This window comes from Mus caroli, chromosome 5 (genome assembly GCF_900094665.2).
Source record: "Mus caroli chromosome 5, CAROLI_EIJ_v1.1, whole genome shotgun sequence".
NCBI lineage: Eukaryota > Metazoa > Chordata > Mammalia > Rodentia > Muridae > Mus > Mus caroli.
In genome coordinates this window covers 42310494-42324950 of record NC_034574.1, presented here as the reverse complement: position 1 = coordinate 42324950, position 14457 = coordinate 42310494, and the positions used below count along the sequence as shown (strand labels likewise).

General features: G+C 34.6%; 1 protein-coding gene across 4 annotated transcripts in view; it reads right to left on the bottom strand.

Annotated features, from left to right (window-relative positions):
• Positions 1 to 14457, bottom strand: part of Slit2 (slit guidance ligand 2) — a 325678-nt gene that overhangs the window by 111890 nt on the left and 199331 nt on the right. For 2 of the 4 annotated variants that reach the window (XM_021161790.2, XM_021161792.2), the window contains exons 6-10: positions 13237 to 13308; positions 8922 to 8993; positions 5879 to 6042; positions 4434 to 4445; positions 3097 to 3235 (exon numbers count right to left, since the gene is read on the bottom strand). In XM_021161790.2, coding sequence (XP_021017449.1) covers positions 3097 to 3235; positions 4434 to 4445; positions 5879 to 6042; positions 8922 to 8993; positions 13237 to 13308 — 459 coding nt within the window. The remainder of the gene's footprint in view (positions 1 to 3096; positions 3236 to 4433; positions 4446 to 5878; positions 6043 to 8921; positions 8994 to 13236; positions 13309 to 14457) is intronic. The other 2 variants (XM_021161791.2, XM_021161793.2) reach the window with 1 other exon arrangement.

The window sequence follows — 14457 nt, the reverse complement described above, 5'->3', positions numbered from 1 at the left end:
CATAAAAGGAAGCAGACATCATTTGCCATGTTAAATCATTGTGTGATCAGGTTTCCTGGGAAGAGTCCTCCCTGCCCTAGACCCGGAGGTTTATCTGTACATGTCCCTAAAGTATTATTCCTCTTTTATTTAATTTAATAAAAATTATCATGTGTCAATGAAAAAAAATCAAATTATATGTTATGTGTACAAGCATTCTGCACTGAAGAGTTTAAATAGATGTTAATCTATTACTACTTTTTTCTTCTCTAAATGATTTGTTACTTTGACTTATTAAGAATATCTTCTTTTATATCTTCACAAATAAATGTTGTGTAAAACATCAAAGCATGAATTTGTATTTGCACAAAAAAAAGGCAGAACAAAGAAAATACTTAGTAACCTAGGTACTCGCTGTTTATTACAATTATGAATTATGAAGTTTATTATAATAAACATGTATTACATTATTGAAATATGTCAATCTGAAATAAAGGTAGTGCACAGATAACTCATAATAAACCTGGATTTCAAATATTTGACCGATGAGAGGTTTCTTTTATTTTCAGTAATCTCTAAAAATTAAAAACAGTGTTTTATTTGGCACTATGTCTACATTTTATCCCTTAATGAATTTTTTTTATTTTTGAAAGATAAAAATGAGTCACTAAGCTACTATGTTGTAGCTCTGAAAGTATTCTGTTCCCACTGAATAACAATGCAATAATCAGGGAAATAAAGTTCACCTAGACCCTGACAAATGCCTTTATTCCTACTTATAAATTTAACTTATTGTACCATGGTATGACAAACCATGTCTTCAATATAGGCAAACCCAATGGGACGTATTATTTAGTATAACTTCCATGCTACTAAACTCCACCATTATGTGAAGTCTATAGAGCAGGCAAGGGAGCGACACAGTGATAAAATGAAAAATAAAAAGATTACATAGAAAAAACCACTTAAAGTGCCTCACACAGCTGTATTACTTTTGATATATTTTTGCCTCTAGCTTTCTCCTCTAGGGCAGCTGTCTGTCCCTCTCTGCTATGAGCAGATATGACTGCATTCTTCCTGTGTGAAATATTCCTTCTTTAATTCTTGTTTTTTACATATGTTTTATTCAACTTTTTTTTCTCAAGAATATTGTTTCATTCTAATTTAATAATTATTGTAGATTTTTGGTTTTTAATTTTTAAACACACACACACACACACACACACACATACACACACACACACACGTGCGCGTATGTGTTCTTCCTCAGACAAACTCATTTTGCTGTTCCTTTCTAAGTCTGAGTATTCCCATTTGTAACACTGACAGTTGTCTTTTGTAAACATGACTGACAAAATCGCATCCTTTCATAGGAATGGTTGAAATTCTGGACTGTGTCTAGACATCACCTATCTCCCAGGCAGCCACACCTGCCTGAGCAAATGGTTTTGCCTGCCGACTCCTTCTTGTTTTCACTCTCATAGCCTTCTGCTCAGGTTCTCTCCTCTCTTCCCTTCTTCTCATTGGTTACTTGATGCATTTACCCTCAATATAGATCTTGTTGAGTCAGGTACTTCAAAATCTTTGACTCAAGTAAATTATTTTACTGCTGAAATGTTGATATAATCTGCATTATGTTGTAGTCGAAATTATTTTGCTTTTGTCACTTCTTCTTTGCAGTGAAAGAATAAAAGTCCCTGCACAGGCTGTTCAGAAAAGTGGCACAATATCTGCTGCTTTCTCAAGTAAATCCTTGCCAGTACAAATCCCTACTAAGAAAGAATCTCTATGGCCTATCGTCTGTTTCCATGACCTCTTCTCATTATTAGACAATATTTTCTGTTCTTCTAACATCCCCAAAGACAAATGTAACGGGTTCTTGGGGAATCTCTGCCTTTGAAAACCCACTGGGATACAGACCCAAGACTGTAAGATTTTGGAAGATTCAATTAAAAACACCTGTGTCTTGTATGCATTCTAATAAAGCCCAAGATTTTTATAGTGTTGATACACTCTATGAAGTTTTGCTGACCCATATTTCAATAATCTCTTTTTTCACTCTCTATGCTATGATATGTCCTCCAACCACCAGGCCTACATAATCTGCATATCTTTGTTGTCAATGTTCACAATGTTTTATTAACTGAGATTTCCCCTTTCCATTTACCACCTCCTTACCAGTTCTAGCTCAGGGGCTATGTTTGTACTTTGTACCTCAATGATAGAGCTATCATTTATGAAATGACTTCATTATTCTTAGTGTATATAGTTCTATAGATCTCATTTACAAACTGACAGCCCTCCTCAATTCTCAAAAGGATGACACCATATGAGGGAAGGTATTTGGTCAGGAAGTCAGAGTCTGTAAATGACCAGGAAAACCTGAGAGGCTAATCAAAATACACCAACTCTACCTACACATTCACTTTATCTAGGCCTCTCCCACCTGCTCTCAGTAGTGCCTTCAGCTATATGTGTTCAGCTCATAACAATGGACATTTGATTCCTCATTTCATAGGTATTAACACTATATCAAGTCACTAGTCTTTAATGAAAGTTAAAGCAAATCTCTGGAAAATTTATGGTGTTTTCATATACTTAATATAAGTTTGTGTCTGGATAGGTCAATATACTGTTTTTGGTTTATAAAAACCATGAGCTGACATCAGTAAAAAAAGATCTATTTATTGCAGCATGAGTATTAGTAGCTACATTATGCAATCAGCTGAGGTGTCTGTCAGCAAATGAATGAATAAAGAAAATGTGGTCTGCATGTAAACACAATGGAATTTTATTCATCTCTAAATGAGAGAGACATAATGTCATTTTTTGGAAAATGAATGTAACTGGAAATAACACATAAAATCAATAAGCCAGAAATAGACAAACAAATATTACCAGTTTCATGTTTTTTTTTTTCCATTTGTGGGTCTTAAAATTTCTACTAATTACTTAGCAGAACAGAGAAAGGACCCACATCCATACTCTTCAGAAAACTCATTTGCCTAAGGCCACTAGGCAGAGTTGCCTTTTTATCAACTCACATTTCCTGAGAGAATGTCATGGGTTGGATTAGTAAGGAGGTGGAAGGAGAATTAGAAAATCCAGGGCACATACATTTCTGTGATGGTCTCAGGCAGATTTGTGGGGATCTCAGTGAGACCTTTCCCTCGGCAGTCTACAATGTTGTTGCTACAGGTACAAGCAGCGGGGCAGTGTAGCACACTGCAGGAGGGAGCCATGAATGACTGGTGACCTAAAGGATAAAAAGAGAGAGAAAGATAGAGAGAAGAAATCAATGGCAGTTAGATTTTTCTCTTGAATTTCACAACAGACATGAGAAACATGCAGACTGTACTCAGCTAAGAAAGCAGGAGACACAATTCAAATTCTCTCACACTTATTCATTAAATAAGCATCCATAATATTTGTGGAATATATGCATTTATATCTTGAGATGTAGTGTATTTGTCTCTTGAGGTTTAATAAATTGCCATAAAATTGTAAGATTTTTCTTTTTCTTTTAAAATGAATTATTTATTTTATACATAGGCATACACTGCAGCTGTCTTCAGACAAACAAGAGTGAATAATATCCCATTACAGATGATTGTGAGCCACTGTGTGATTGCTGAGAATTGAACTCAGGACCTCTGGAAGAGCAGTCAGTGGTCTTAAAAATGAGGCATCTCTCCAGCCCCAAATTGTAAGACTTCTAGAACTTGAAAAATATTAGTAAAACTAAACTTAGATCCAAGACCTGAATTCTAGTTTCAAAATAAGTAGCTACTGCAAAATAATTTAAATTATTTCTGATAAGATTAATGGAGCTTGCAGTATAATTTACTTGTCTCTAAAAAAAAAAAATCAGAAGACTTCCATCTTGGTTGACATAACCATTGACCAAATTAAATTATCCCATGCCAACAAATGCAGGAGAAAACTACATAATAAAACTTTGGTGTCTGTATAGACTCAAAATTGCTCTTTTCTTTGAAGTTATTTTAGTAATTTTTGAGATATCATTCTGTAATTGTTCATCCAAATGATTCTTTTCAGGGCTTCCTCTGGTCGATCCTTTTGCTATAATCAGTCACCTGCAGTTGTGTAATTTCTCTATTCAGTATTTGGAAAAAAAAGTGTTCTGAAATCAGATTTCATGACCTGACTAATGAAAACCAGAACATCATCAGCCAGGCTGCATCAAACAGGCACCTGCTTATCCGTGGTTTCTGGAGAAAATCATGAAAACCCTCTGGGATCTTTTGGAAAGGGTTTATCCCAGGGGGAGAAAAGTGCCAGGAAGAGACAATGGGCTAGCTGCTAAACCTATCCCTTCACATAAATTCTCAAACTACAACAATATTCTAAGTCTAAAACATATGGGGAGGGGCATAACACAAACACACACAAACACACACACACACACACACACACACACACAGTTAACTTGCCTTCTTCCTCATCTGGAAGGCAGCAAGGAAAGAGCAAAAAGAGAAAGACAGAGGTTAGTAGAGAACTGTTAGCAATCAGACATACTGAGAACGTTTGATAGCATTATAGGAAAATCCGAGCTAAATTAAAAAGTAGGGCAGATGCAGATAAACACGGGAAGACAGCTTTAAAAGTTCAAGGCTGAGCTCGGAATTTTCCTCAGTCATTTAATCTTTTTAACCGTTTTTTGATGCCTGGGTTTCCTCCCTTGGTAAACATGAGTAAGGAGAATAAGACTTCAATAGACAACAGAGTCAGGGGCTTACAAGCATCTTAGATAAAAGGGGACTTCATTTGGATATAGCATAAGCAAGTCAACCCTATAATGCCAAGATTTTGATTACTTATAACAGAGAATTTAAATGATGTACAAATATTTATATATTATTGTGCCCCTTACAGACAAAAGACAAGAAGATGATGGTGAATTTTTTGTGCTGATCCTTAATTCTATAAATGTTTTGTTGGTTGAAGAATATCTGTGTAATCCATAAATATGAAAAGCCAATTATACAGTTATTTCAAACTTTGTGTGAGACCTGGTGATGCAATACAATGGACAAACTCTTGCCAAGACAAATGAGGGCCTGGGTTTGATCCCCAACACCATGAAAAATTTATGTTTCTAGCCATATATTCATAAGGATGTAACCATATATGTTTATATAATATATTTGTGTATATATGTATATACATATGTATGCATATCCAGACAATATATGTTGAGATCCTTTAACTTAATCATATGAAATTCAAAAACCTTCCTATTTTCCCATATTTTAATCTCCAATATAGAGATTAATTGATATTGTTCATGTAGTTCTTTCAAAAGTCTTGTAATAAGGCAGCTATATGTAAAATATTTAGATTAATACTATTTAGACAAACAGAAAAGAGCAAATGTTAGCTACTGATAAGTTTGGCTTGGAGACATTTGGTACTTGGATATATATATATATATATATATATATATATATATATATATTCAATTCAGTCATTAGAAGCATGTATCTCTAAAGTGTTTCCCAACATTTTATAATTAGAATTAAGTTATACTGAATTTTTGAGTAAGTATCTGGGGATTTTCTATTCATTTTCTTTAGTTAGTTTAAAAGTAGATAATAATCATTAATAAAAGGGAAAATAGTAATTCACAAGCATTGCTATAATCTAGGAATTTCTAATATTCCCATGGGATGAAAATGGAAATGTTTTACATCCAAGTGACCAGATAATTGCCCAAGGTACATATACCCTAGAATCTACTATTGTCAGTGAGAAAGAGGGTCTCCATGGCAATGAGTGAGGATGACTCACTGGAAAGCACATCTGTATCGTGAACGTTTGAATTTCTCGCACCTCACACAATAGTGTACAAACAATACTGTAACCTCACTGATCTTACCACTGCAGACAAACTCTCGTTTTTGAACCTCTGCTACATTGTGGCCCCTCAGGTGGGATGGGCCCATACACTGAGTGTACAAGCCCACCCGTGGCCTTTGGCGAAGCCAGTCTGAGAGCCAGGCTAGGTGGCAGTCGCAGTACAAGTTGTTCGAGTGGAGTCGACTAAAGGAGAGGAAGAAGTTCAAAGCAAGAAAATAGGAGACAGTTAATTCAAATTTTGTCATTAAAATATCATTTTTCTTTTTAATCAACACAACACAGACACATCTTAGGGAATGGCTATGAAGTTATTTTTCAGATAATTAATTGGTTCACAAACATGAGTCAATTCCTTTACTGAGATAAGCAAACAACAGCACTGGGACCATGTAATTTTATTTTGTCTATATTAATTCAAACAACAACAACAACAAAAACAACAACAATACTCCTAAAACCAAAACAAATAAACAACAAAATAATAACCAAACCAAACCAATCAACCAACCAACCATCCAAACAACACAAGGAAAATTATTCTGTAGCCCCAACATAATGTTCAGAGCTGTGGACATAAAGAGGCATGGAGACTTACAGCCCAATTATTAGCAAAGTCCTACTATTATTAGTTTCTATGGCAATGGCTTATAAAGTCTTTTTATCATAGCACTATTTTGTTAAATAAGATAAAATAATTCCATATAAGACAGCATCTTAAACATATCTCTTCTAATTTCTTCCCTCCCTTCCTCCCTTACTTTTTCTATGCCCCACCCCTGCCTCCCTCCTTCCTTCCCTATGTCTCTGACTCTGTCTCTCCAACTCCCTCTCTCTGTCTCCCTCCCTGTTTCTGTATTTTTCTCTCTTTCCTTCTCTTAGGGAAAGAATAAGCTGTATTTTTCTCTTAGGATCTGGCTTCCAAGAGCAAAGAGTAAAATTCAAAGGCATCAGTTTTGGGAGGGAAGGGGTTAAATAGGTCTCCTTTATATTGCAAGGGTCTGGGCGAGATGATGGATTTTTTTCCAAATTGCCAATAGTATGTCTCCATTAATAAAATATCATGCAAATGTATCCACTAAATTAGGTAAATGACTTTAAACTGGCTTTTATGTTTGCTTATACTAAAGAATGGGGCATCTAATGCTATAAATCAAAGCATCATTTCTAGAATTGTCTATGACACAGTGAAACCATTTTAGCCCCTTTTAGCTGATGTGTTCAATTCTAACCCAATAATGATAATGGATCGTAAAATATAGAACTCAGACTAGAAAGACAATCAGAGCATAAAAAATGGAATTTTTAAGTACCAATAAAGCCATAGATAAAAATGAGTTAACCAAAAGGGAACCTGATGGCTTTATTCTCCTTGAGTCTGTAAACAAGAACCAAGCTGCTTTGCAGCAAAACTATAAGAAGTACACTAAGGTCATATACTAGCTCTTGGGAAAGGTGTGTGAGCAGCTCCTCAGCCTACTGAGAATCTGAAACACTGACACTGGTAACCTCTGGTCTCTCCTCCAAACCCATTTTCCAGATATATGCATCTAAGCACAGTCTGTTACCACATCCACACCAAATATGGAGGGAGGAATAGACTCATTTTACCATTTTAACATAAGCATGTTAAAGTTTACCTGGAAGACAAGCTAGCATATGGCTACCCACTGGTAAGGACACTACAATGCAGTAATAGATTGCTTTAGACTTTCAGTAGATTTATTGTTTTCGGGGATTAAAAGCATGATTTTTTTTTTCACATGCGTTATATCAAGTTAATAGAAAAACTGATGTTGTCAAATATGGTTGAAATAAATAAGGCTATTAATTATTCTCATTCTCATAGGGAAATAGAATATGGTTATTAAATTAGTATTGTCAAGGTGCTAAAATGTTCATAATTCAATGTCCTATTTTTGTTTTTCTTAAGGTAAGGTCTCACTGTGCATCCCTGTTTAGCTTTGAATTTACTATGGAGATGAAAGACTGGCTTTCAACTCATACTATACCTGCTGCTGCTACCTTAGCATTGGATTGAAGGTCGGTGCTATCACACACAGCTCAATGTGTATTTAAGAAATAATAATAAAAGAAGAAATAAAATGACTGCTTTCAATTAAAATGCTGCTTGAATACTTATTTATTCATGTATTCTATTTATTTGTATGAGAGAATCTCTTGCAATCCACTGTGCTTTGACCTCACTAGGTAGCAGAGTTCAGCCCTGACTACCCAAACTTCCTAGCTCATCACTCAGATGATTGGATGACATCTGAGCACTCCCAGGCCAGCCTTGGTTATGTACTATTGAAAATGAGAAATATTTTGAAAACATAATCAAAAGAGTCTTAACTGATTAAAAAATTACATTTCCCCATCCAAAGCCCAGGTCTTAGATTTTATTCCTGAGTTTCGAGTAATCACTTCTTAGGTTTCAGTGACTTTGAGATCCAGTTCATCAGAGATCCAGGTCTTAAAATACAAAAATCCGATATTTACACATTGGGATTTTATGATTAATTTTTCCCAGAGAGAGAGAAGAATAGCTGTAGCTCATACACTATTTCACCCAAAAGTCTTAATGACTGTGTGTAACCCTGGGAAGATATTTTTAAATATAAATGCTGACGCAGCTTTAATTATGCAAGCAGCAGTGGGTGATGCCCCGACTTTACATTACAGAGAACACTGGAGCACAATTTAGCTGTATTAGGTCTGCTTCTAATACAGTAATAAAATCATAAAGATTTCCCATTTATCATTTCTGACAGCCAATCAAGGAGTCTTCCACTTCTTAATGAAATGTGACCTCTACAATAGCTCAAAGTAAATGTTTTATTTTCCTCCAGACTTTATGCAATGCATATCATTTATGAGGAAGTCTTCAAGTTTTCAGAGTATCAGTGCATTTGCTAAAATAGCATTTTTTTGACTTCTCAAGTTGTGTTTTCCTTGCCTGTGCAATAATGAACTAGTGGTCCTATAGTCTACTCAATAAAAGTTGTACTGAAGGAACAGCCATAATTAATTAAACCATCTTTCGTTACATGTTGACTACTTACAATGTCCTAAGTTTAGGCATATGGTTGAAACTTGCCACTGAAAGTCTAGTAATATTGTTATTGTTCAGAGTGCTGTAGAATAGAAAAAAGTTAAAAATTTTAGTTAGATATGGGAAGAAAATGATCATTTTATATTAGCATCAAAAACTCATGACTGCATTTAAGCAAACAACTAGTTTAATATAGAGATATAGAGAATTCACTATTTTAGAGAAAAAATGTTGACTAACCTCCATAGTTCAGCACATTACTATGCATTTGATTTCATTTAACACTTGCCACACATGTACAACTTAGGTAAGAACATTTTTACTATATGATACTATTGCATGCAAGCCTGCTTACCAGAGGAGAGTCAGTTAGAAAACTGGAGTTTACGCATCTTTGTTTAATTTGTGTCGATGGAATTTTATACTGATAGACCCTCCAGGTGAAATTTCATACTGGCAACATACAGTCATTATTACAGAGGACAATTTAATTACATGTTACTGTGGACAATGGCTACTGCATAAGTTTGGCTGTAATACCATGCATCTATATTTGGCTTTTTTATTATTTGAGGATGAAGTGACTTGCTCTGGCATCATAGAAAGACTTTGATGTCATCTCTTTTAGTTACAGCATGGTAGGCTGTACTTCACATAATTATTTTGGTCTACAATCTTAGTCATCATGTCTTGAAGAAGAGTCAGAAAAATAGGTAGTCAACGGAGTTTTGTTCAAAAGGTACAATTCTGGCTTGTTCCAGATTGCTCCTACTTTCCCTTAATATAAGTAATGTCAATTTAATGATTTGTTATTATTTTGGAGATGGAGAAGAGAGTTAACCGAATGTGAATCACTTTGAGAAAAAAATTTTTTTTTTACTTCAAACCTCAGGATACATTGTGGCATTTGACAAGTAGTTCATCTTGCTTGAACATGAGAAAATAATAGATTTTAGACAACACATGACAAGGGATCCAACGTATATATAGATACGTTGGATTTATAGATATATCTATAAGATAGATATACGTATAGATACGTTGGATTTATAGATATATCTATCTTATAGATACCCATTCGTATTATTTTTATCTGACTTTATTTCATGAATAGAATAGTTATTCTATTTGCGAATACATTTCAGAATCGGGTAGCAAAGAGGGTCAGTCAGTGTTTTAGATCCTTGGATGATATGACCAACTTAACCAAGAAGTCAATTCCTGATCTCCAGAAAATACCGTCTGACCATCAATCACAGTCATTGCTGGTTTGCATAGAGATGGTTTGCAAATGTATGCCAACTACTTCAAATACATTTGAATCACAAAATAAAATAGTACAATTAACTAGTAGTATTTTTATATATAGGAAGAAGATTAATATAATAATTTTCATTTCAAGGTTCCCGAGAGTGTCAGATTGTTTGGCCATTTTCCATAGTACCAGGGCAACAAACAACTGAACATTAGGTATGTCAACAGAGAATATCATTTCTAGTTTACTAAAGAGTTCACTGTCCTCCATTGTCGGGCTGCTTTTTTCCCAAAAGATAGAGGTTTTATTAAACATATTATAGTATAGGTTCCCTATGGGGATTAGAGAAAACATTAAGTGTTCAGGAGTAAAAGAAAGACATACTCAAGTGTGCTTGGAGACCGCAAAAGGGAATGTCTGCTCTCGTTTTGTCTCTTTTTTTGCCCATTCCATTTTGTCTACTCATTTCATTTATGGTACTTGTCTGATCTCCACAGACTGCTCAGCTTAAAGATCTCTGTGCAAACACTTCCTGAGGATCAAATGTCATCCACCTGGACTTTCTCTGTACCTCGTTTGCATGGGCAGAAACCTGAGTATTCTGACAATCCACTCAAATAACTCTCTGCTTTCACATCTCTCTCCTGCCCTCCCCAGCTAAATTGGACTAGCATCATTTTCACATAACCCCAGACTATTTCAAGGAAAAAAAAACTCTTTTGCCCTTACCAACACTAAGTACCTTTTGCTTGTCTGATTCATCTCTGTAGTTGTGTCAGTTTCAAAAGGGTCTTGATTTCAACTGACATGTTTTTCCACTCTCAAAATTTATGCTTACTCAACATAACTAAAATCCTTGAGGGTACAAGGTATGATGGAATTTGATTTGGGAAGATGCCTTATGAATGCGTTCTTCTTTGTATACGCCAATTTATTTTTTCAACTTCAAAGTTGCTCTTTGTTACAGGAATATATTTAATAGAAAAAGATGTCTTGATGCAAAAATATGAAAGGTTCCCCTTAAAATGATGAAGTGTATGGTAGGGCTTTGAGGTTGGTTTTGCTACTCTTGTTTCTTAGTGCCAAGCTAGAACAGGACTTGGCAGAAAGTCTGGGACCTAATGGACATGACTCATTATGCTTCCATTTAATTGAACTATGCCTATATTGTAGGCAAGAAAAATCTGTAAAACTAGCATTTTCATTTCATTTCTGTGTCTAATGTCCAATTAAGGAAAAAAAGTTTCTATGGATACATTTAATTTTCAATGCTTTTGAGATTTTCTCTTCATAGTAAGTAAATATGTAGTTAATTTTATGTTCTACCGCCAGAATTCCACAAGGATAGAGCTTACTATGAGCGATAAACGGATTTTGCTCTCATCTGCTATGACTTTTCTCTTGGCATTGCAGACATTATAAACTATCTAAAAATCTTCATGCAGATGTTTTGTCAGTGATCAGCATGATTCCAACATATTCTCTAGTTTAGCCTCAACATTATCAGACAGTCAAATATGCTCATGGAATAAAATTAAAATGCATATAAAAAAATCTGGGAATCTGGACTCCCACATGAAGGTTAAGTTGTTATTGTTCCATTTTTTCACATACGGTCAAAAGATAAGATACCACAGGGTCAGAATTCTGTCAACTCTTGCAGGAAGTTTTATTTTCCTTTACCAACCATATTACGGAAAATTGCTTAAATTGATTAAATATATTATCTTCAAAGCATGCATAACAAGATTACGTTCATGACATCACTTTACAGTAAAAAATTTAAATATTTTTAAAAGACACCCACATTTTCTTGTACTCAAAATTTTAATTATTTTTATCTGCAAATAGGCTCTAATCATTAGGTATCTCGTTAAGATGAAATTAGGAGTCTCCTCCTAATATTTTAGATTTTTATTTAACATGTTGCACAGTAATGTTTTTCTGCCAACATCAATATTTGGGAATTCTACTGAGATGAAAATAACAATATGCAAAGTGACTGTCTTTCTAAAATAATACATAGTTATATTCTATATATGTAAAATGTTTCTATGTGTGGTGCTGACACTTGCTCTTCCTCTCCTACACTCTCTCATCTCCTCTGACCCCACCCCTTCACATAGACAGCACAGTTGCTTTCACACAGGTTAAAAAGTGGCTTTAAACTAAAGTGTATGTAAGCACTCTGTCTTTCCAAAAGAAAAAGATGACTTCCATGTATGGAACATGAGAAACACTTGCGATTAATTTTTATCAACTCTTTAATATAACCCAGGTCAGGAGGCAGGTAGAAACTGTGCTTTAATTCATAATACAAATACTGATCACATAAAATATTATTAAGATAAGTTACCTTTATTGAAAAATTGTTCATCTTCATAATATTTTTTCAATGGCTCAAAATCTCTAAATAACCACACTACCCATTTTTTATAGTGGTGGGAACTTGATAATTTCTGTACAACTTTTAACAAATTGATGAGAAAATCAAAACCACTTTACACTCAGCACAATGCCAGGGTTCTGACTATGTTATAGATGAGAATAAAGCACAGAGAAATCTTTTTTACTCAAGGAGAATAGAAGTGAAGGCTTGGACATGGATCTCTTCTGTGGCTCATTCAAATTAAAAACTCAATTTCAAAATAAACAAACAAAAATGAGAAATTGCATGATTAAATAAGAACACATTTTTATACTAACCACAAACTATATTAGTATATATCTTACTATTTAGAAATTTGGCAACTTATGAAAGAACTACCAATTATGAAAATATTCTAAAAAAACAAACAAACAAAAAACCAAAAAACAAGCAAAAACAAAGCAAAACCAAAAACCCAGATCTTTCAAGTGTTCTTAAATACAAAATGTCTACATAGAATTATATACATGGTTTTGCCACACACATCTTCACTCTCCTGTGTATTCACAAGTTTTTTAATAACTAGTTTCTTGGTAGGAGAAGAGTTTGACGATAGACTATGAGGTGGTAGCTAAGACATCACATTGTCACTTTCTAGAGACGAAGCTCCCAGGAAGAGTGAGAGAAATCAGCAGTACTCACAGCACTTCCAGATCTCGTAGAGCTCTGAACGCCCCATCTTCAATGCAGCTGATCTGGTTGTAATCCAGTTGCCTGTTAAACAGATTAAATAGACGCCATGGAACAGGAAGGAGCAGAAGCAGAGTGCAGGAGACCTGAAGACTTTGGAAGGGGCACGGAAGCTCTGACCACACTTCCTGAAATGCTCCCTCACATACACTCATCTGCTAAAGACTGTCACAAGCTATCCCGCCCTCTCTGTGCAGCTACTGAGATCTCTTTTTGTTCCCGAACTGTCTGGGCAAATAGCAGCTCTTGGAAAGCTCCAGTAAATAATAACTGCACCTTATATTAAATGCCATAGGAATGCAATTTCATTACATCAAGAAAAGCTATCCATTAAGAGCTTTCAGCGTCATCTTGCTGAAACAATTTCATTAAGGTAAAGGGCTGTAAATCACTTAATGTCACATGCACCCCCTCAGTGACCTAACTGAATCCATTTATCAGAGAAGCCCAGCTGCATGTTAATTTCACTATCCTTGGCAAGAAGGAGTAAGCCTACTTTCAGGTTTTCATCTTTTAAAGGCAGGCTTCTTAACGCACTCCAAACTGAAAGCAAGAAACAGTGGTACACATCTTCCCACTATGTCCAACCAAGGCCACACATTACAAGCTTGAGGTCTTTATGTGCGGGTCATCACTACTTTCTAAATTTACATTAATTATTACATACGAATTCCTTGCAGTGTTAGCCTGTAAGTTTTTTAGTTAAACAACTTTCAGAATGTGATTCTCGAAAAAAAAATAATTTATTCAATATTAGGAATGAATTCATTAAAAGTATTAAATAAAAATTTGATGCTAATTTTAACCACCAAATAATAACAAAAATCAACTATAAATATTTCATTGCAACAGCATATAGCATATGAATATAATTTTACCTGCCATTGTAGTATATTAAATTATCTAAAATTCATACAAATATTTCTTCATCAGTGTTTTAAACACTGAACACAAATTCAGTGGAAGAAGGAATAAAACTGATGTTTCAAAGTTGGTTGTTGTCATTTTTTCCCTGATGTTTGTGTTTGAAATTAAAAATCTTATTGTTCATGTTAAAATTTTACTTTTTATCCAGGGAAGAATGAAGTTGCTGGCTAAGAGGAATGAATGGAGGGAGGAGAAACTTTGGTAGTCATGTAATATATGAGAGAATAATTTTAAAAAATAATTCTT